This window comes from Leucopleurus acutus (genome assembly GCF_964270905.1).
Source record: "Leucopleurus acutus genome assembly, chromosome: 9".
In the NCBI taxonomy this organism is placed as follows: domain Eukaryota; kingdom Metazoa; phylum Chordata; class Mammalia; order Artiodactyla; family Delphinidae; genus Leucopleurus; species Leucopleurus acutus.
The window spans coordinates 22771540-22796103 of record NC_139144.1 but is presented as its reverse complement, the minus strand read 5'-3'; the positions used below and the strand labels follow the sequence as shown (position 1 = coordinate 22796103).

Here is a 24564-nt window from a genome sequence, read left to right as displayed (position 1 = left end):
ATAATTAAATTGTCGCAGCTGATTTGTGATACGTAAGTGTTGAAAATAATTAGCATTTTCTGATTTGTAGAAAGTTGTGAGTTCACATCAGGGTTGTGCATTTAGAGTGTCTAACTCTGCATCTTGATTTGCCAATTAAACTTCAAAAGAGACTTGACTTTTTGGGGGGGAACTCAGAGGATGCAGAAATGAATAAACAGTAGCCAAACACTAACCCCACTGAAATGCAGAGCCATTCCCGAAGCCACAGCTCCACACACAGTACTTAATTTCCCTCCATTCACAGTCAGCCAGTTCTGGTTGGATGGGGCCCGATTGAAGTTGTCTTTGAGTTGGGTTGGAAGGGAGGTCTGGGGCTCATCACAGTACAGGCCACCCCACTGCTCGTCACAGCTGGGAGTGGAAAAAGAGAAAAGAAAAGTCAACATCAAACAAAGCCCCTGCAAGTGTTCTCTCAAATTAGCGAAGCCAACTCCTTTTCCTAGTCCAAGATGATGAAAGGTTAGTTATCTTCACAGAGCTTGCTGGAATTCACCTGCTCTCCTTAACAGTGCTTTAGGTTAGAAATAAGCTGTGAATTAACTGCCTCTAGGCTTTCCTAAAGTAGTGACTTGGGCTTACAGGTGGAGAGAGAAGCAATTTGAAAGAATTTACTAAAGCCCTGTCCCTGCATGACACAGCTCTGGATGGCTGATAAGGAACTGCAGCTACCAAAGTAAACTGGTTGGTCCTAATAATTCATGAAACTGGTCTTTTTCATAGAGGCTTTGAGCCAATCAGGAATCCAAGAGGCCACGTTCCAAATAGCAGAGGGTACTTTGGATAGCATCTGCCATCTTTGACCACAGAAGTGAATTCCCTGTTCAATGTTAGAGGAAATATGAATATAGAACTGGGAGGCTCTGGGATCTCAGAGGTCATGCTGGATATGGGCTAGAATCATTAATCAAAGGAAAGACTCCCCAGGTGTACAGGGATTAGTGGAGAAGGAACTGAATTCTCTATCAGCATTTTCATTCATAGTATCCCGTCGAACAGCAGTCTTTGAAAATAAAGCACAGAGCCCTGTAGTACACAACACACACACACACACACACACACACACACACACACACACACTCTCTCTCTCTCTCTCTCTCTCTCTTTCTCTCTCTCTCTCTCTCTCTCTCTCTCTCTCTCTATTTAGACCCTTCCAAAGATACTAAGGCTCTCTGAGTAAAACTGTAGGTCTCTCCATCAAATACACCTGGCAAATTGATCAGGCATTTATATACTTCCTTATGCAAATACCACAGGAATACCATTCAAACCACAAGTAAGGCATATCACTACATACATTCAGACCTAAGTGAGAAAAATACTTAGGATGTATTATTTTCAGTCAGAACATATTAAACTCCTGAACTTCTTCTAATGTCTTTTTCAAGGCTCAGGTCTATCACAGAAACATAGAAGAAAATAAAACAAGTCAATTATAACTCAGCCTTCTCCCTACAAGATATTGTTCAGTTCCTACTCTCTAAGCAAGAACAAAGATAGCCATAAACTCCATAGTTAGCTCAAGGTCAGATTTCAGGAAACATGTATCAATATAACCTAAAGCAGCTTGGAAGTGATTAAAAAACCAGTTTCAGAAAAATTTCCTGGCCAGAATGTGAGTCAGGAACTTTCTGTAAAAGGAAGAAAAAAACCTACTTACACACAGTTTCCCTGGATGCACCTTCCATGGCCACTGCACATATCTGTGCAGCCATCCCCGATATAGACATTATCTATTGCCCACGTCTGCTGCTTGTCAAAAGGAGCTGGTTGATGCCAACGGAAACGAGTGGCTTGGGACCTTTGAAGAAAAAGAGAATTATAATGAAGGATGTGGTGGACAAGAGAAAGTGTTCTGGTATGTGTGAACAAGTGCATGGAGGAGTGTTACACAAATGCACGTACATCCTCACCTGTGTTCCGAAAAATGTATTCATTACGGCCAATTCTTTGCCAAACTTTGATGAAGAAAACCAAACCAAACTGAACTGCAGTAGCTTGAGAATATACTGTGTTGGCCGAAAAGTTCATTCGTTTTTTTTCCGTAAGATGGCTCTAGTACTGCTTAGCTGTCTTTAACTTCATTTGAAACAATTTTGTTAGATTGTACTGGGACAGCTGTCAGATCAGTGTGGCAGAAGGTAGTGGAACAAAACGGTGAATATGTTGTTCAATAAAGTTCTTGGTGAAAATAAAAAAATGTGTCTTTTGTTTTTACTTAAAAGCTGAAGGAAAGTTTTGGCCAACCCAATATTTTAGGCCAATGGGCTTTCTGAGCCTTGTAAAAACAGACTAAAACAGATACTAAAACTAATGCTAAAATCAGTGGCCTCATGGGACCAGTGAGCCCTGAATTTTGTGTGGAAATCATTGTGGAGGGACAACAGGGCTGCTGCCAAGTTGTATTTGCATTTTAGGAAAAGATGTTTGTCCTTGAGCAGCCATAACCCCTCTGCATTTGAGTCGGGGAGAGGATTTCAACTCCTAAGCGCTCCCTAAGGCCAGACACTTTTGTACAGGAGGCAAACTGGCCAGCATTTATGAGGAATTCTCACAATGAGAGCCTTAGGAAGACTGGGGGTGTATATCAGAAGGATCAGTGAAACCCTAGATAAGATAATTGGACAGAGAAGAGAGAGGATAGTAAGACTCTGTTAATAAGGATAGTAAGGATAGTAAGCTCTGTTACTCCCAGACTTATTTTATATTGATTTAAAGGCAATGTAAATAAAACCCAAACAGAGATTCTCCCATTCTGGAGAATATATATTTGCTCATTTGCACAGCTTGGGGGAGTCTTGTTCATAAGGACAAATAAACTTATGTGTTTAGGGACACTAGATGGCAGTAAAATCCAAACAATGCCTGAGGCTCAAGTGAGCTTGAACATTCAAAGACCTTGGAGGAAATAATTAGCCAAAGCAACTTGTTTTATGGATTCATATACTTTTCTCATTAAGAGATATGCTAACCACTTGACTGAAAGATATCTGTTTTAGGCAGGACCAAAGACCAAATAACAGCAAGGATGTAAAATTATCCAACTGAACACATTTATATTAAGTTTAGAAAATAGAAAAGAAACAACAGAACTCAAATCTTCACTCTGAAAATAAATCGTTCAGTTTGATATCTGTTTGCTGAGCTGCTATGCACTCATTTCTCCATAACCTGTCTTGCTCGCCAGCTCCCATCTGTTCGTCTCAGCAGAGAAACGTCTACCTAATACCCTCCTGTCACTTGCTATTGCATTTAACTTCAATCCCAAGCTCCTCCTTGGCCCACAAGGCTCTGCCGGAGCTGAGCCCTCTCCTCTGGTCCCTCAGCCTCCCTTCTGGAACCCGGCTCCTCCTCTCAGCTCCTGAAGCTCCTCCAACTCTTTCCTGCCTTCTGCTGACATGCTATTCCTTTCTGCCCGGTTAACCTCTGTGTGTCCTTCAGGTCTCAGAGGGAATGTCAGGTCTTCATAGAGAAATATTCTTTCAGATCCCTTTAAAAACGACATTTCTTCCATAGCAAATGGTTCTTTTCCTTTCATAGTATTTATCACAACTTTAGTCATATATTTATTTGCATATATATATATATATATATATATTTTTTGCGGTACGCGGGCCTCTCACTGTTGTGGCCTCTCCCGTTGCGGAGCACAGGCTCCGGACGCGCAGGCTCAGTGGCCATGGCTCACGGGCCAAGCCGCTCCGCAGCATGTGGGATCCTCCGGGACCGGGGCACGAACCCGTGTCCCCTGCCTCAGCAGGCGGACTCTCAACCACTGTGCCACCAGGGAAGCCCTGCATATGTATTTCTTAAATGTCTGTCTCTTCCTCAGAAAAGTTGTAAGGGAGGAGGGTTAATCTCTTTTTGTTTAACATTATACACTCAGTGTACAGCACCTAGCCCTTAGTAGGTGCTCTAAGGTGCAGTGAGCTGGTATTCTCAGAGTAAGTAATATGAAGATGCCCCCGCTGTGGTTGTGTAACTCAGTGCTCTGCTCATCAGTTAATTTTTAATGACTAAGTTTATTAATAGCTATGCCTGGTACATGCAGCAACATCTTATGAATAACATAGTGGAATATCGTATTTCCCATAGCACATCATTACTTGGATTATAATAACAAGTCAACACTTACATACTTATTCTGTCCTTTAGATTATATGTTGCTGAAGGGCAGGAAATATCTCTGTATTGCTTCAAGGAATATTGTTTTATATCTTCAGTGTGCATAGATAGTGGGCAAGTAATAAGATTTCCTTGTTCCCCTAATATTTTATATATGCTCCATTACCTTTAAAATTTTTTTAAATTGAAGTATAGTTGATATACAATGTTTCACGTGTACAGCAAAGTGATTCAGTTTATATACATATATTCAGTTATATATATATATTTTTTGCCATATATATATATATATATTTTTTTTGCCAACCCTATATATATATATATATATAGGGTTGGCAAAAAAATTCGTTTGGGCTTTTCTGTAATATCTTATATGTTCTTTTTCATATTCTTTCCCATTATAGTTTATTATAAGATATTGACTACAGTTTCCTGTGCTATACAGTAGGTCCTTTTTTTTTTTTTTTTTTTTGCTGTATGCGGGCCTCTCACTGTTGTGGCCTCTCCCATTGCGGAGCACAGGCTCAGGACGCGCAGGCCCAGCGGCCATGGCTCACAGGCCCAGCCGCTGCACGGCATGTGGGGTCTTCCGGGACTGGGGCATCAGCAGGCGGACTCTCAGCCACTGCGCCACCAGGGAAGCCCCAGCAGGTACTTTTAAAAATCTATTTTATATATAGTAGTGTGTATCTGTTACTCCCAAATTCCTAATTTATCTCTCCCCCTCCCTTTCCCTTTTATAACCATAAATTTGTTTTCTATGTCTGTGAGTTTATTTCTGTTTTGTAAATAAGTCCATTTGTATCATTTTTTAAGATTCCACATATAAGTGATACCATATGATATTTGTCTTTCTCTTTCTGACATATTTCACTTAGTATGATAATCTTCTGGTCCATGCATGTTGCTGCAAATGGCATTATTTCATTCTTCTTTATGGCTGAGTAATATCCCATTGTGTATATATATATATATCTCACATCTTCTTCATCTACTCATGTGTCGAGCATTTAGGTTGCTTCCATGCCTTGGCTATTTTAACAGTGCTGCTATGAACATTAGGGTGCATGTATCTTTTTGAATTAGAGTTTTTGTCTCTTCCAGATATATGCCCAGGAGTAGGATTGCTGGATCACATGGTAGCTCTGTTTCTAGTTCTTTAAGGAAACTCCATACTGTTCTCCATAGTGGCTGCACCAATTTATATTCCGACCGACAATGTAGGAGGGTTCCCTTTTCTCCACATCCTCTCCAGCATTTATTATTTGTAGACTTTTTGATGATGGCCATTCTGACAAATCCATCACCTTTTATTAAAGCTCTTATCACGTTTTAATAAAAGTGCCTATTTATGCATAGTTGCCTCTGTTGGATTATTCTCCTTACTTACCATTTTACTGTTGGTGACTCCTATAGATGGGGCTTCATAAACCTTTACTGAAAGAATGTTTAATTGGCAGCAATAAAGGTGGCCAGAAAGAATCAAATAGGAGACGTCTTGAGAGTGGTCGGGCAGGGGCTGGGGGTCAGTGGTGGAGATGGCAGTGATTTGATGACTGTTAAAGGTGGGGGAGATCTTCCTAGCAGTTGGGAGATGGCAGAGCTGCCTAGCATGAGGTGGCCCTACCCACGAGAAAGACAAGATCCAGCCCCACCCACCAGAACACAGACACCAGTCCCCCCCACCAGGAAGCATACACAAGACACTGAAGCAGCCTCACCCACTGGGGACAGACACCAAGAACAATGGGAACTATGAACTTGCAGCCTGTGAAAAGGAGACCCCAAATACAGTAAGTTAAACAAAATAAGAAGACAGAGAAACACGCAGCAGATGAAGGAGCAAGGTAAAAACCCACCAGACCAAGTAAATGAAGAGGAAATAGGCAGTCTACCTGAAAAAGAATTCAGAGTAATGATAGTAAAGATGATCAAAAATCTTGGAAACAGAATGGAGAAAATACAAGAAACATTTAACAAGGACCTAGAAAAACTAAAGAGCAAACAAACAATGATGAACAACACAATAAATGAAATTAAAAATGAAATCAGTAGCAGAATAACTGAGGCAGAAGAACGGATAAGTGACCTGGAAGATAAAATAGTGGAAATAACTACCGCAGAGCAGCATAAAGAAAAAAGACTGAAAGGAATTGAGGACAGCCTCAGAGACCTCTGGGACAACACTAAATGCACAACATATTCAAATTATAGGGGTCCCAGAAGAAGAAGAGAAAAAGAAAGTGTCTGAGAAAATATTGAAGAGATTATAGTTGAAAACTTCCGTAACATGGGAATGGAAATAGTCAAGCAAGTCCAGGAAGCGTAGAGAGTCCCATACAGGAAAATCCAAGGAGAAACATGCCAAGACACATATTAATCAAACTATCAAAAATTAAATACAAAGAAAAAATATTAAAAGCAGCAAGGGAAAAGCAACAAATAAAATATACGGAATCCCCATAAGGTTAACAGCTGATCTTTCAGCAGAAACTCTGCAAGCCAGAAAGGAGTGGCATGACATATTTAAAGCGATGAAAGGGAAAAACCTACAAACAAGATTAGCCTACCCAGCCAGGATCTCATTCAGATTTGATGGAGAAATTAAAACCTTTACAGACAAGCAAAAGTTAAGAGACTTCAGCACCACCAAACCAGCTTTACAACAAATGCTAAAGGAACTTCTGTAGGCAGGAAACACAAGAGAAGGAAAAGACCTACAAAAACAAACCCAAAACAATTAAGAAAATGGTAACAGGAACATACATGTCGATAATTACCTTAAATGCAAATGGATAAATGCTCCAACCAAAAGACACAGACTGGCTGAATGGATACAAAAACAAGACCTGGGGCTTCCCTGGTGGCGCAGTGGTTGAGAATCTGCCTGCCAATGCAGGGACACGGGTTCGGGCCCTGGTCCGGGAAGATCCCACATGCCGCGGAGCAACTAGGCCTGTGAGCCACAACTACTGAGCCTGCGTGTCTGGAGCCCGTGCTCCGCAACAAGAGAGGCTGCGATAGTGACAGGCCCGCGCACTGCAATGAAGAGTGGCCCCCACTTGCCACAAGTAGAGAAAGCCCTCTCACAGAAATGAAGACCCAACACAGCAAAAGTAAATAAATTAATTAAAATATTCAGGGGACAAAAAACTTTAAGAAGTATAAGGCCAATAAATGTCTAAAATAAATAAATAAATAAATAAATGTAAGATTTATTAAAAAAACAAAAAAAAACAAGACCTGTATATATGCTGTCTACAGGAGACTCACTTAAGACCTAGGGACACATACAGACTGAAAGTGAGGGGATGGAAAACGATATTCCATGCAAATGGAAATCAAAAGAAATCTGGAGTAGCAATTCTCATATCTGACAAAAAAGACTTTAAAATAAAGACTATTACAAGAGACAAAGAAGGACACTACATAATGATCAAGGGATCAATCCAAGAAGACGATATAACAATTGTAAATATTTGTGCACCCAACATAGGAGCACCTCAATACGTAAGGCAAATGCTAACATCCATAAAAGGGGAAGTCGACAGTAACATAATCATAGTAGGGGACTTCAACACCCTACTTTCACCAATGGACAGATCATGAAAATAAATAAGGAAACACAAGCTTTAAATGATACATTAAACAAGATGGACTTAATTGATATTTATAGGACATTCCATCCCAAAACAACAGAATAAACTTTCTTCTTAAGTGCTCATGGAACATTCTCCAGGATAGATCATATCTTGGGTCACAAATCAAGCCTTAGTAAATTTAAGAAAATTGAAATCATATCAAGTATCTTTTCCGACCACAACACTATGAGAGTAATTATCAAATACAGTAAAAAAAAATTTAAAATACAAACACATGGAGGTAAACAATACGCTACTAAATAACTAAGAGATCACTGAAGAACTCAAAGAGGAAATCAAAAAATACCTAGAAACAAATGACAATGAAAATACGACAACCCAAAACCTATGGGATGCAGCAAAAGCAGTTCTAAGAGGGAAGTTTATAGCAATACAATCCTACCTCAAGAAACAAGAAAAATCTCAAGTAAACAACCTAACCTTACACCTAAAGCAATTAGAGAAACAAACAAAAAACCCCAAAATCAGCAGAAGGAAAGAAAGCATAATGATCAGATCAGAAATAAAAAGAAATGAAGGAAACAATAGCAAAGGTCAATAAAACTAAAAGCTGGTTCTTTGAGAAGATAAACAAAATTGATAAAACTATAAGCCAGACTCATCAAGAAAAAAGGGAGAAGACTCAAATCAACAGAAATAGAAATGAAAAAGGAGAAGTAACAACTGATACTGCAGAAATACAAAGGATCATGAGAGAAGCAACTGTATGCCAATAAAATGGACAACCTGGAAGAAATGGACAAATTCTCAGAAAAGCACAACCTTCCAAGACTGAACCAGGAAGAAATAGAAAATATGAACACACCAATCATAAGTAATGAAATTGAAACTGTGATTAAAAATCTTCCAACAAACAAAAGCCCAGGACCAGTTGGCTCTACAGGTGAATGTGATCAAATATTTAGAGAGCTAACACCTATCCTTCTCAAACTCTTCCAAAATATAGCAGAGGGAGGAACACTCCCAAACTCATTGTACAAGGCCACCACCACCCTGATACCAACACCAGACAAAGATGTCACAAAAAAAGAAAACTACAGGCCAATATCACTGATGAACATAGATGTAAAAATCCTCAACAAAATACTAGCAAACAGAATCTAGCAGCACATTTAAAGGATCATACACCATGATCAAGTGGGGTTTATCCCAGAAATGCAAGGATTCTTTAATATACAAATCAATCAGTGTGATAAACCATATAAACAAACTGAAGGATAAAAACCATATGATCATCTCAATAGATGCAGAAAAAGCTTTCAACAAAATTCAACACCCATTTATGATAAAAACTCTCCAGAATGTGGGCATAGAGGGAAACTACCTCAACACAATACAGGCCATATATGACAAACCCACAGCCAACATCATTCTCAATGGTGAAAAACTGAAATCATTTCCACTAAGACCAGGAACAAGACAAGGTTGCCCACTCTCACTGCTATTATTCAACATAGTTTTGGAAGTTTTAGTCACAGCAATGAGAGAAGAAAAAGAAATAAAAGGAATACACCATTGTAAAGCAATTACACTCCAATAAAGATGTTAAAAAATAAAAAAACAAACAAAAAAACATGGTCCACACCCCCCCCAAAAAGGAATACAAATCAGAAAAGAAGAAGTAAAACTGTCACTGTTTACAGATGACATGATACTATACATAGAAATCCTAGAGATGCTACCAGAAAACTACTAGAGCTAATCAATGAATTTGGTAAAGTAGCAGGATACAAAATTAACGCACAGAAATCTCTTGCATTCCTATACACTAATGATGAAAAATCTGAAAGAGAAATTAAGGAAACACTCCCATTTACCACTGCAACAAAAAGAATAAAATACCTAGGAATAAACCTACCAAAGGAGACAAAAGACCTCTAGGCAGAAAACTGTAAGACAGTGATGAAAGAAATTAAAGACGATACAAACAGATGGAGAGATATATCACGTTCTTGGATGGGAAGAATCAACATTGTGAAAATGAGTATACTACCCAAAACAATCTACAGATTCAATGCAATCCCTATCAAACAGCAATGGCATTTTTCACAGAACTACAACAAAAAAAAATTCACAATTTGTATGGAAACACAAAAGACCCCAAATAGCCAAAGCGATCTTGAGAAAGAAAAGTGGAGCTGGAGGAATCAGGCTGAGTTCAGGCTATACTACGAAGTTACAGTACTCAAGACAGTATGGTACTGGCAGAAAAACAGAAATATAGGATAAAACAAAAACAAAAACAGGATAAAAAGCCCAGAGATAAACCCACGCACATATGGTCATCTTATTTTTGATAAAGGAGGCAAGAATGTACAATGGAGAAAAGACAGCCTCTTCAATAAGTGGTGCTGGGAAAACTGGACAGCTACATGTGAAAGAATGAAATTAGAACACTCCCTAACACCATACACAAAAATAAACTCAAAATGAATTAAAGACCTAAATGTAAGGCCAGACACTATAAAACTCTGAGAGGAAAACATAGGCAGAACACTCAATGACATAAATCACAGCAAGATTCTTTTTGACCCACCTCCTTGAGAAATGGAAATAAAGACAAAAATAAATTAATGGTACCTAATGAAACTTAAAAGCTTTTGCACAGCAAAGGAAACCATAAACAAGATGAAAAGAGAACTCTCATAATGGGAGAGAATATTTGCAAACGAAGCAACTGATGAAGGATTAATCTCCAAAATATACAAGCAGCTCAATATCAAAAAAACAAGTAACCCAATCCAAAAATGGGCAGAAGACCTAAATAGACATTTCTCCAAAGAAAATATACAGATTGCAAACAAACACATTAAAGGATGCTCAACATCATTAATAATTAGAGAAATGCAAATCAAAACTACAGTGAGGTATCACCTCACACCAGTCAAAATGGCCATCACCAAAAAAATCTACAAACAATAAATGCTGGAGAGGGTGTGGAGAAAAGGGAACCCTCTTGTACTGTTGGTGGGAATGTAAATTGATACAGCCACTATGGAGAACAGTATGGAAGTTCGTTAAAAAATTAAAAACAGAACTACCATATGACCCAGCAATCCCACTACTGGGCATATACCCTGAGAACACCATAATTCAAAAAGTGACATGTACCACAATGTTCATTGCAGCTCTATTTACAATAGCCAGGACATGGAAGCAACCTAAGTGTCCATCGACAGATGAATGGATAAAGAAGATGTGGCACATATATACAATGGAATGTTAGCCATAAAGAGAAACGAAATTGAGTTATTTGTAGTGAGGTGGATGGACCTAGAATCTGTCAAACAGAGTGAAGTAAGCCAGAAAGAGGAAAACAAATACTGTATGCTAACACATATATATGGAATAAAAAAAAAACAAACCTAGGGGCAGGACAGGAATAAAGACACAGATGTAGAGAATGGACTTGAGGATACGGGGAGGGGGAAGGGTAAGCTGGGACGAAGTGACAGAGTGGCATGGACTTATATACACTACCAAATGTAAAATAGATAGCTAGTGGGATGTAGCTGCATAGCACAGGGAGATCAGCTCGGTGCTTTGGGACCACCTAGAGGTGTGGGATAGGGAGGGTGGGAGGGAGACGCAAGAGGGAGGGTATATGGAGATATATGTATATGTATAGCTGATTCACTTTGTTATACAGCAGAAGCTAACACAACATTGTAAAGCAATTATACTCCAATAAAGATGTTAAAAAAAAAGACAACATTATACAACATAGAAGCTGGTGATTCAGTGTGAATTTTCTGTCATTCGTCAGCATTTTAACTTTGGAATGTGTTTTTCTTTCTCTCCTTTTGTTAATTAAATAAATGGCTAAAAAAAAAAGAACTTGTAATTCCCTTGACTATTTCTCCATGATCAACCCAATAAATATTATGTTTAGTTATTTGGTTTTCTCAGAATAAGACCTTTTCTTTGCAGTTACAGTAGTTGGGAATATCATTGAAATATCTCCTCCTACTCTAAATTTGTTTACCTGCCAAAAGGTACAGACTCCTCCAACCCCATTCCATCACTCCAGTCCTTCCACAATCTTTTTGCCCCTTCTTGAGCTTATCACCATTCCTTTAAACTTCCTGCACACATGGAATAGCTTCTGTGCTGTGGCTAAAACCACCTGGCTTCCAAAGTGTAGTAGTTAATCTTTAAAGCCAGTGGTATCGGCCAGGTCATTAGGGCCAGTAGAAGAGAATGGATCATTTTCAAACTGTGACTTTAAATAGCCAAGTCACACCTGAGCCTTCCAGTGGCAGCTCCCACACCCCACCTTTCTTGGTGGATTTGGGTTACCTGCCCTTCCACTGACTCACTCTGGTTCTCAGGTGACATTTCAAGAACGATGCCACTTGAGTCACCTTTTATTTTTAGGTCTGGGGTTAGTAAAGGAGGAGAAGGAGGCATATTCAGAGTAGGGGCTATGAAATTGATTTTGGCATCTTCCTATTTTTTTTCAGCCTTTTTCAAGAACGCCTGGCATCCTCCCTTTCTATTTCTTCTCGGACCATATCTCTTAGGCAAGCAATAAAGATGTAGTACTAATACAGTGGTTAAGCCCATGGGTTCTGGCACTAGACAAGCTGTATTTATTTCCAGTATCTCACTGAAACTGTTCTTTTGAAGGTCATTGACTATCTCCTTATTGAAAACTCTAGTAAATTTATTGTGAAACTGTCTTCTTCTTGACTCTATGTAGCATTTGTCACTGATTTGATCTATCCCTGCTTGATATTCTATTTTCACTTGGCTTTTGGATACCACTTTATTCTGATTCTCCTTCCTCCTTGACTGCATCCTCCTGGTTCCTCTAATAGCTATTTCCACTCATTCTGCTATTAAATTTAGGGATCCTTTCTTTTTAAATGCTCTCCTCTGGAGAGCTGCTGCAGTTTTATAGCATTGCCTATGACCTCTATGTTCACGCCTTCAAGGTTTATTATCTTCCCCTGGGCTCCAGTCTTCATAGCTCTGTCAAAAGGATATTTCCATCACATTTAATTCAGCATCTTTTGATTAAATCTGCTGTACTGTCCCTCCTGGAATCAGCTTCAGCTCACTCCTCTCTTCTTCTCACCACTTTCTCAGGCTTCAAACTTTAAAGTCATCTTTTGATGTGTGCAAGGGAGAAGAAGTTAGTGACTGAGTTTTATCAATTCTTTCTCTGAAATGTCCTATAATATCTACTTCATCCCCCTCATGTTAGCTGTACCCCAGATCCTTGTTACTATGTACAGTCATTATCACAATACCTTTGTCTTTCTCCTACTTGAGTCTCTCTTTTCTCCCAATTTTTTTTTCTTGGAAGAATTAGTCTCAGCTCAAAACTCACCATAGTTCATTTTCCCTACAAGTCTAAACCCCTTTACCTTGCTTCAATGCTTACTATAAATTACCCCAACTCTGCTAACAAACAACTTCCCATAACTTACAGATACGAGCTCCCTCTTTAATCAGCAACCTCTGTGCTTCTCCCAGACTCACGTGCCCTGTTCACGTTGTTCCCCTAATTTAGGATGTTCTTTTCCTTACCCACCTAAGTCCTAGCCATCCTTTGAGGCCAGGGTCCATCTTTTCCCGAATCCCTAACTCTGGCATTCAACACTGTCTCCCATCTCTCAATACCTACAGCATTTCCAGCCCATTCCTCAGTGAAGCTCTAAATTTTACTCAGCATGTATTATTTTTAAGTTGTTTATTTTCCCATAATCAGATTGTAACCTCCTCCAGGGCAGAAACTTAAGATAGCGTCCTACCATTACTATGGGCTCACTCTTGTTAAGTTAACTGAGGACGACTTCTAAGTCTGACTGAAGTCTGGTAATACACTTGAGCTATGGTTAACAAATGTGATTATGTAGTTAACTCATAAAAGTAAAAATGACTTACATTTCAGTAAATGTTTACAATGTCCCAAACACTTCCAGGCACATTGATTAGCTTTTTATATGGTAAAAAATATCTTCATTTTTCAGATAAGGAAACTTAAGCTTAGGGACGTGAAATGACTTGCTTAGAAGCTCACAGGGCTGAAAAGTGGAAGCCCTCCACTAAACTGCAATACTTTCTGGTCTTTTTCTTTTCTTTCTTTCTTTCACGAAGATCTAACTTCACCAGTGTAAATGGGGAGGATTAGAGACTATGATTCTATCTACCCCAATTTATTTAGGTTTCAACAGAGCAATGTCTGGAGCACAGTGTGATGTATCTTGTGTTTAGTCTCACTGTTGCTTTCCTGATGAAAAGCACCAGCATCCGTTCAGTTTTGCAACTCAGAGGCCAGGGAGTCATCTTCAACATTGCCCCTTCCTTCACTGTCCCACATGCATTTCATCATTAAGCTCAATTTTATTGCCTCCGTTTCTCTTGAACTTCTTCACTTCTCTTCATGTCTGCCACATCTTAGTCTAAGCTACCAGCAGTCACTGTCTCTTTAAGGGCCTCCTTACATCTACTCTTATCCTCCCCAATTTGTTCTTCAGTTAGAATAAGCTTTTCTGAATGCAAATCTGATCATGTCTCCCCATCCCCAAGCATTTTAGCAGGCTTCCAGCATCCATATAACAAACCCCTAAATCTTTTTTTTAAATTAATTAATTGATTTTTGGCTGTGTTGTATCTTCGTTGCTGCACACGGGCTTTCTCTAGTTGTGGCGAGTGGGGTCTACTCTTCGTTGTGGTGCGCGGGCTTCTCATTGCAGTGGCTTCTCTTGCTGCAGAGCACAGGCTCTAGGTGCGTGGGCTTCCTTTGTTTGTGCCTCACGGGCTCTAGAGAGCAGGCTCAGTAGTTGTGGCACACAGGCTTAGCTGCTCCACGGCATGTGGGATCTTCCTGGGCTCGAAACTATGTCCCCTGCATTGGCAGGTGGATTCTTAACCACTGCACCACCAGGGAAGTCCAACAAACCCCTAAATCTTTAGTATGACCGACTCCATGGTCTGACACCATCTTACACCTCACTTCACTTTCTCTCTTGGTGTCTGATCCATTCTATCAGCATCTCAAATATGCCTGTTTCCTCCTACTACAGGGTGTTATCTTTACCTGGAACACCCTTCCCCTTCCCCTTCTCCTAGTTAACTTGTATCCTTCCTTCACATCACACTACAATTATTTTCTCAAGAAAGTGTTCCTTGACCTTCTTTACCAAGACAAATCTCTCTATGATGTATAATCTCTTAGCACCATGCAAGTATCCTCCATCAGTTATCAGAGTTGAATTTCATATTTACTTCTCTGATTACTAGTGATTTCTGGTTAATACATCTTGCTCGTGCTAGACTAAAAGTTCCTTGAGGCGGGGCTAAGTTCAGCCTCTCACACGGACCTAGGTAATAATGAAATACTTAAAAAATACTTGTTTAATGAACGGTTTAATGCATGAATAATCACTACTGATGACTACTAGTCATTTCAGTTTGGTTAATGGTTTGATGTCAATTTGTGGACACCCAACCTCGGTTGACTGTTTCCACCACTGTGCCAACAATACTGAGAGCCTAGCTCTGGGGTCACATGATAAGTGAGCGGACAAACTACAATTGGCACATTGTCACAGTCACTCCTAATTCCTACTTAGCTCATAGCTTTAAGTTGTCAGCATCATGTTTGTTTATAGTGAAGAACTACAAACTAAAATCCTCAATTCTGTCCTGGCAGATGACATAAACACTGATGTCCCAGTATTTTGCAGATGTTGAGGCAGTAAGTTCAACTCAGAATAAGGAAGCACCGCACTTAGAAAGCAACTGGATGAAAGAGCAGATATAGTATAGATTAGCTATCTTGAGTTTGAGGCAAAGTGCTCTGAGTCTGGCACATGGTTCTAATGATCTTTGGCGCATGGCAAAGCACAGTTAGAAGGGGGTCTGGCTTGGGTTCCAGCCATGCTCGTTTCTTTCTGAATTACCCAAAGGGCCTTGTTATAAAGCAGTGTTGCCTTTAAGACCATTGTACAACGTGAACTTTGAGGGTAATATAATAAACAAACTGCATATTTTCAATATGATTACAAGATGAAATGCATGCTCATCAGATTTTTAAAATATCATTTGAAAGGGTCAAAATTTTTATGGGTATGTGTAAGAGACAAAAGATAGATTAAAAGATGAAGACTAATTATATTTCTTGAGTAAAAGACTCAAGGGCATAATAACGAGCTGGAGTATATCTTAGAATGTCATTTGTTTGCAAAATGCTACCATGTTGCTGGGTAATAATTCACAGAATTCATAATGACTTAAAAGACTACCACCTTAATAGAGTTTTTTTTTCTATTTTACTTATTAAGATCACCTTAATAATTCATGCATGGCAATACCTTTAACGAGCAACAAAATCTCACGTATCTCATTTAAACTTGGCAACTCTGCTGACAGTTGATATAGTCTTGCACCCCTGAGCCAGCAATTGTACAGGAGCCCTAGGCTGTTAGTAAGTGAACCCATCCCATTTATGATAATCCCAGGAAAAGTTAAGTCCTAGATGAACGGCTAAATTTTACGATCATTTGCTAGGAAGATTTATTCATTCTTCATTTGTGGGGAGGTGAGAGAATAATGAGCCCAAACTATAACTCCTGTTCCACAGACTGCATTGCTAGCTTTGCTTCTTTCTTAACGGCAGCAACTGATTACCATTTTCTACTTAGATGGTGAAAAGAGAGAGAGGCATGTAACACTATCCCACTAAGCAAGGTGAGTTCTCTGCTTTACTCAAGCAGGAGCGCAAATACACAGATAGTTTAGACTTAACTTCTCTACCAGCATCTACCAGGCAGTTTTATTAAGACACTGTCATTTCTTAAAGACACAACGAAGGAGCATTTACAATTGTTTTTCACATAAAAGTACATTCCAGGTGATAATTCTCAAGATACTGTTCAAAATAAAATTTCAAAAGCAGACAGTAATTTTAATACACATTTTTATGCTACATCCGTTTATATGATACCACTCACTGCTATATTTACAATAGTCTGACTGACAGAATATTAGACTCCATTTAAATCCATTAAGACTTGTTCTTGGCCTAGTGACTTAAGTTGGAGAAGCTCACTGAGCTGGCTACTATTTCCTTTCATATGCTATTTAAAAAAATATTAGAGTTAAAAGTCAGAAAAGGCCTGGATTTAGGGAAAACACAGGACAATGTCACCACAAAAACTGGTTTCTTTTTTACGTATTAAGGTCGCTTTAATAATTCATGCATAGCAATATCATCAACAAGTAACAAAATCTCATGTAACTAATTTAAACTTTGCTGAAATTGGACATGCCAAATTATATCACATTCGGGTTCACTACATGCAGAAACATCCATACCTGGTGTACGGTGGGAGAGGCAGAGTAATTCTGGTCCATTTGTTGAAAGTATCTGACACCAGGATCCGCTGCAGGTGATAGCGATTGCATTCAACATTGGTAGGCAGACAGTCCCTTACCAGTGGGTGCCATGACAATCCAAGGTCTACTGAGTATTCCAACTCAATAGCTGAAACAGGAAGCATTATTCTGGTTAGAAATACATACCTGCAGATCCAGGAACCATAATTACTTATGTTTTCATATGTTTTAATTTCAATCAAATATCATTTGATTTTCCCCAAATGTATTTCCTGGTTTTATTTTTTCCTCTGTATATTACTAGTGATTATTTTTAACTTTCCATATTAAAATAATTTTTCTGTTAAGGGGATATGATCAAGTGAAACATAAAGTAAATTTTCCTGAATCACTTCTTTAATTGTGAAATTTTCAGAACAATTCTAACAAATCTATTGCTTCACATGCAGTTAAAGCAATAATAATAATAGTTATAATTTATATATATTTATTATTTAATCTAATAGTTATAGGATATATATTGTATAAATACATTATATAAATTAGATATAATTTATGTATTACAATAACTATATTTTGTCTGTTTATTTAAAGGTTAACATACAAATACAGAAGGTAATAACCATATGTTATAATGACTACTTTTTAAATAGTTAAAAATATTGAGCAGCCTTCTCAAAATTTAAGCATTCTATAGGGATCCTGACCAACTTATGCCAAACTTTCTCTGGTATAGGTGAAACTCCTAAGAAATAGACAAATCGGGCTTCCCTGGTGGTGTAGTGGTTGAGAGTCCGCCTGCCAATGCAGGGGACACGGGTTCGTGCCCCGGTCCAGGAGGATCCCACATGCCGCGGAGCGGCTGGGCCCGTGAGCCATGGCCACTGAGCCTGTGCATCCGGAGCCTGTGCTCCGCAACGGGAGAGGCCACAACAGTGAGAGGCCCGTGTACTGCAAAAAAAAAAAAAAAAGAAAAAAAAAGAAATTGACAAATCTCTTTTGCTTATATATCCTCCTTTGCTGTGTTATGGAATATACTGGGAAATCAGAGAAGCATAAAGAGGGAGCTGAAGGCCATGTAGTTCGTGCCAAAGCAGGAAGTCAGGCTGTGGGTCTCATGGAAAGAGATTTCTTTCTTTCCTTTCTCTTCTTCCAAAACATTCAACCTATACGCTATGTTTTATATTTCTCTCTCTGGTCCCTTCTTAAGACTTTATAAACTACTTCAGCCCATACCTCCCTACTGAAATTTCCTAAGACCATGATTCTCAGTCTTGGCTGCACACTGAAATCACCTGGGTACCTTTAGAAACTACTGATGCCAAAGTCCCACCTGCAGAGATTGGGATTTCACTCTTGTGGGGCAGGCCAAGGTGCTGGGAGCTTTTAAGTTTCCCAGGGGATTCTCCCATGCAGCCAGCGTGGGACCACTCACTGGTCCTGGTGGCCTAAGTTTCCTAGTGGTCTTTTCTAGTTAAATACAATGGCCTGTCTCAGTCTTCATTGTTCTTGTCCTCCCTACAGCCTTGGACATTATTGATGACTCCCTGGTTCTTGAAACTTTCCTTTCGCTTGGAGGACATTATTCTGAATCTCCTGTCTTATTTCCCTCTGACTTCTGTGCTAACTAGCCCAGCTATGGGCATCTTTCCAGACTCCATTTCTGGCCTTCTATTCTACACCTATCTTCCTTGGGCTTCAACTGTTATCTCTGTGCCCAAATCTCCCAGTTTTACATCTCAAAATTGATTTTATTCATTCAGCAAATGTTTATTCAGCCTGGCATTGTCCTGGATGCTGGCATACCGTGATGCACAGTATAGACAAAGTTCCTGCTTTCTACACTGCAAGCCCTCTGCACTAAAGGATACCACCACTTAAAACTGTTTTCACCAAACTAGAGAAAGACTCATTGTCCCTCATAAATAAACATCTCTTCTTAACTACCAAATGCTATCAGTGTCAATGCTTTTGCACTAGTATTCTGGGTTCAGAATTTAGAAATTATTTTAGAAATTTTACTCCTTTCTTCTTTACCCTCTATGTTCAACATGTCACCTGGTTTTGAGGTTTGCTGCTTCTTTCCTTTTGCTTTGCAGTGTCTCATACTAGTTTTATCCATGCCCTTTCTCTTCATGCCACGTAATTCAGGTTTTCATCACTTCCTACAGAGACAACCACTGACACTTTTTTGTTGGGATTCTTCTCTACCCACCTTCATTGGCTCCTGGGTTAATTTCCCTAAAACCCACCATGCCACTCCCCTGCACTTGTGCCCTCTCTTTTTTTTTTTTTTGCGGTACGCGGGCCTCTCACTGTTGTGGCCTCTCCCGTTGCGGACCACAGGCTCCGGACGCGCAGGCTCAGCGGCCATGGCTCACGGGCCCAGCCGCTCCGCGGCATGTGGGATCTTCCCGGACCGGGGCACGAACCCGTGTCCCCTGCATCGGCAGGCAGACTCTCAACCACTGTGCCACCAGGGAAGCCCTGTGCCCTCTTATTCATGACCTTGTCAAGCACAAATTCCTGTGCCTGCCTTTTAATGCCCTTCTTAATTTGCTGCTAACTCTTCTTGGCCACTTTCCTCTTTCATTTTTTAATTCAGTTCCATCTTTTCAAGAGGTTTACCCAGCCTACAGAAGAAAGCACATGTGACTGGGCTTATGAAGGCAGAGTTTCAGTCCTGGTTCTGCTGCATGCTGACCATGTCATAACTCACCTCCCTGGTCTCTAGCTGACTTCCTATGCTAATGAGGGAGTGGGTGTCTAGGACCCTGAAGTCCCTATCTATTTTCAAAATTAGCACTCTACTCTCCTCCGTTAGATGCAAATATTATCTGTTCAGGCTGGTCTGCTCATGGTTTACCCATGGACCAGGAGAATCCCCGCTTTATGCTGCCAGCCCAGCCTGGGGTGTCCTCTCTTCCCCATTCACCCTTCAGATTCACTCCAACCATCAATGCCCACTTGAGACTTAGCTTCTTTGTGAAATCTTCCCAAACTTCTTGGACTGGCCATCCATTGGTTATCTCTTCCTCGGCTGAACTCTCATTACATTTTGCATTAGTACCACTCCATACAGCACTGGATTTAGTCATTTATTGGACTCACTTTCTGAAGTATCCCCTCAACTAGACTGTACCTAGTGAAGACAGCCTGTGTACCTTATACTTTCCCAAGTTCCACCTTTACTGACTAGTTTAGTGTTGACTGATTGAGTCTGAAGTAGAAAGAGTTCTTCTGGGCTTCCTTCTTAGATCTGTCCATTAAATTCAGACTAATGGAAATATGAAAAATCTGGATTTTGCAGGACCTTGGAAGTAACCAAGTTCTCCAGATTTTGGACCGCAAGAATCTAAAACATTCTAGTGTGAACATTCTAGTTTGGATCTCTTGGAAGAATAGTGATACAGGGTGGTGAAAGACCCGAAGGTCCCCAGAATCCTGACAGATCTGCAAATTCCAGTGAAGGGTCCAAGTATGCAGAGATGTCAGTTTTTATAGCTCCTAAGATAGGCTTGTGTGTGTGTGTGTGTGTGTGTGTGCGCGCGCGCATGTAAGGTATGCATAACCTAGAAGATGCAAACCGGTCACAATCACGGTGGTTTAGAATATGCTATGACCCACGGTGGCAGAAAGTATCAGACAAAATAGGAACAACAAAATTTCATGATTCCTGGGAGATGGAAAGGAGACAATAACTGGACTAACCTAAAGCCCTATGAATTAAAACCCATGTAAATACAAATGTATGTGTAAATCCTATTGCTTATTCTGACATTCTCTATATGACGAGAACCCTTTATTCTGTAAATATGATCCTTAAAAAATCTGGATTTATAAACGGAGATAAATTGGGGGCTATTGTTTATAAAAAAAAGAAGTCTTCATGGACATATGCTTAAAAATAAGCTCACATTCTGAGGTTTTAAAAAATAAACGTCTAAAACTCAATTTACACACAGCATTTTCAAGAATGCAGTTAGGTTTTGACCGAAAGCACACTTGTGCTTCACTTACAGGCTTCTTGGAGGTGTAGTATAGTCCTTTGACAGAGGCAGCCTTGGATGCCCATTTACTCTTCTCTGTCCCTCTACCTGGAAAGGGAATACTTACCATAACAAGAGTCTGTGACCGAGCAGGAGGCGGCAAAATCTATCTGTAGGAATGAATCCTCATTCACAGCAATGTCTGTGGTGACCACATAACGGGTGCTGGCCTTTTCGATGAAGACTAGGGCATCACCAGTAGAGCCACACACAGGCATCTTGGTGCCTCCGGGGTGAAGCAGCCATTTCCTACTGTCCAGAGTTGTGAAATCATCCTCCAAGACTGTATTACCAGAAATATTTCCTCCAATAAGAATCTGAAATATATGTTTTAAAACACAACTTTTCAGTTTGGTTTCGAGAAAGGAGGAAGTTCGTTTCTTTTTGTTTGTTTGTTTTCATCTGTCAGATCGCTCAGAACTGGCCTTATACAGCAAGCTTAATGTTAGAGGGCCTTTCAGCATGTTCCTGTTTCTGTGGTCTGCTTGCCCACCTGGCAAAAAGCTACAGAAACAAATCGAAAGACTGACAAAACCATTCACAGCCTTCATGGGCCAAATTGTGCCTTTGGAAACTACACGTACCCAAACTGGGAACGCAATGTTTGGCTTACATTATTTTCCATGTAAGATTTCTATTTAAGGACAGTAGTACCCTAAGGCATTTCAGTTCCAATTCTTTGCATGGATTCTACCGTCTGTTAAGAGGTTCTCTGAGTTCTTTTTGATATGCGTATTATTACGTATGAAGATCCTTTAGAACTGTCCATAAGGATGTCAGGGAGATTTATTTATTTTTTCTTTAAAGGCTAGGAAAGAGGATTGGGCAACTACTGCATGTGGCACCAATGCTAATTTGCACATTTTCCTTTTCAGAGAATTATAGCCTTGTATCACGCTTGATAAGGTCCCTCTATCCATATGGCAGAATCCTCTTATGAGCAGAACCTGGGCCTTCTGTTGCGTCGTTTGTTTTTATAGGCTCAGGCAGTTGAAGGAATAGAGAATGAAAGGAACCTAAATGCCACATCTAATCTAGCCGTGTGCCCTTGGGTAAGTCACCCAACTGTGGGTACTGGGCTTCCTCTACTGAGCGAGGGGTTGGACTAACTGCTTTCTAAAGCCATATTTAGCTCAAGTGACAACATTGTAACAGTTAATCCTGAAGGGACTGACCTGGTCGATTACCCAGGGACTGTAGAAGTGCCCATTTTCAGATGGTTGCCACCAGCGGAGACGTGTAGAAGCAGAACGGGCTTTCAAAGGTATCTCCAGGGCTATGTACCTGCCCACGTTGCTGGAGTTGCTGAAAAGGAACTCTTGAAGGAGACTCCACGAGAGGCCACCATTGAGAGAATATTGTAGAAGTACAGGTTGGCTCCTGGGGTCTGGAACACCTTTACCACATCCCAGTCTCATGAAGAACTGCACAAATCTGATACGAGTAAAATCTACTGTAGACTTTTACTTGAGTGAAAATTCACACCATTAACAAAAGACAAGTGCACAGGATAATAGGGGGAATGTATAGCTTTAACGAATATCATGATTTAACGAACGTCCGAAGCAATTGTTTCAAAGCCTGACTTCCCTTTTTTTTTTTTTTTTTTTGCGGTACGCGGGCCTCTCACCGTTGTGGCCTCTCCCGTTGCGGAGAACAGGCTCCGAACGCGCAGGCTCAGCGGCCATGGCCCACGGGCCCAGCCGCTCCGCTGCATGTGGGATCCTCCCGGACCGGGGCACGAACCCGTGTCCCCTGCATCGGCAGGTGGACTCTCAACCACTGCGCCACCAGGGAAGCCCTGACTTCCCTTTTTAATGTGAAAGGGAGTTAATACAATGTGAAGTCTGAAAAAGGGTATTCTGTACCCATATTTATATTTGGCACTCCTCCAGAGGGGAGAGTCTGAGGGAAGTGAGCATTCACTGCACCCTCTGGCTATTCTATAAGAAGATGGGAGGGGTCCAAAGGCTGTCCAAGTTTGGGAGTGTCTATTGCTATCTATTCAAGATAAATTCGTATCCTTGTCCTTAGTACCTGAAACTGGAAGAAAGTAATCAATGTAGTTTATGCCGTTTATTGGCAAAATCATCCATTCCCTGGTTCTACCAGTAGTTTTCCAGATCTCATATTGTTGGTTTTGTGAGACACATTTAAATTCACCAGTTGTAGCACCTCCCTGTGAGAGGCCAGGCATCTTTTGCAAGAGGTGTGTCAAACCTGAGCCTCTTTTCTGTCTTTTGCGCCAGGGGCAGGAGAGCATGACTGTGGGGTGGTGGTGGTGGTGGGCTGTGCCAGGCTCTGACTGTTGCTGGGTCTGGGATGGGTGATACTGGCCATCGAGAACTGTGGCAGTCAGCCAGTGGCAATCTTCCCAGCTGGCAGGGAGGTGGACAGAGTGGCAGCAACCAGCTGAGGTGCCAATGAAAACCAGCTCACATGTTATCTTTGGCAGGCGAGCTGCTGGTGCCTGGTCTGGCCGCTGTGCTAGCTGGTAATGCAGAATGAATTTCACATGCAACCCAACACACATACCCAATTATGGATGCATGTCAAACATATGAAATATATTGGGGCTTACAATAAAAGTTAGCAGTTCCATATATAAAATCCTGCACTCTTCATGGGTTCCTCCCCTCCCCCATCTCCACTAACTGGGCATTCATTTACCTCATAACCCTGAGAAAATTGGGATTTTATATGGAGGTCAATATATGCAAATCTTATACAGCATGCTACTGAGATGAGATAAATAATGGAGCTTTTAACATTGGATTAATGACAAAAATACATGGTTAGTGCCTTGTGAAGTTTATATCTATAAAAACAATAATCATTTACAGAGAAACACTTTTAGCACATTGTCTACTTGTATTGGGAAAATGTTTATATTAATTTATAGATAAACCATGTTAGAATTATTTGGAAAAATCTAATAATTTCTAAATTAGAGAACTCAGCTGCCAATGATAAATCTTAAATAAAGAGAAACAAACTACGTGCATTAAAATAGGATGGAGATAAATAAAATCTTGCTTTCTATAACTGTAAAATTATTATCTCATAGATAAGAGTTGTATTTTCTATGAAGCATGATCAAATTTATAATTCAATACATGAAAGATTTAGGAGGAAGAAGAGGATAAATATGTTACAGTGTATGTTAAGATACTCTGAAATGTTTCAAAAGATGAAACATGATTTCTTTGTTCACTGGCAAAAATAGGTCAGGGTTCCATTTTATACATGTTAAACTGTATTTTCTATTTTACTGGCTAAGTTTTTGGCTCATCAAATGATCAAGGGATACACATCTTGACAGGACATAATCCTCTGAGCCA

General features: G+C 40.1%; 1 protein-coding gene across 1 annotated transcript in view; it reads right to left on the bottom strand.

Moving 5' to 3' along the window:
* The window catches only part of RELN (reelin), a 511249-nt gene that overhangs the window by 37451 nt on the left and 449234 nt on the right, over positions 1–24564 (bottom strand). Inside the window, exons 44-48 of the mRNA XM_082846929.1 lie at positions 22399–22657; positions 21291–21540; positions 17154–17322; positions 1700–1840; positions 216–393 (exon numbers count right to left, since the gene is read on the bottom strand). Of these exons, the coding sequence (XP_082703055.1) occupies positions 216–393; positions 1700–1840; positions 17154–17322; positions 21291–21540; positions 22399–22657 (997 nt within the window). The remainder of the gene's footprint in view (positions 1–215; positions 394–1699; positions 1841–17153; positions 17323–21290; positions 21541–22398; positions 22658–24564) is intronic.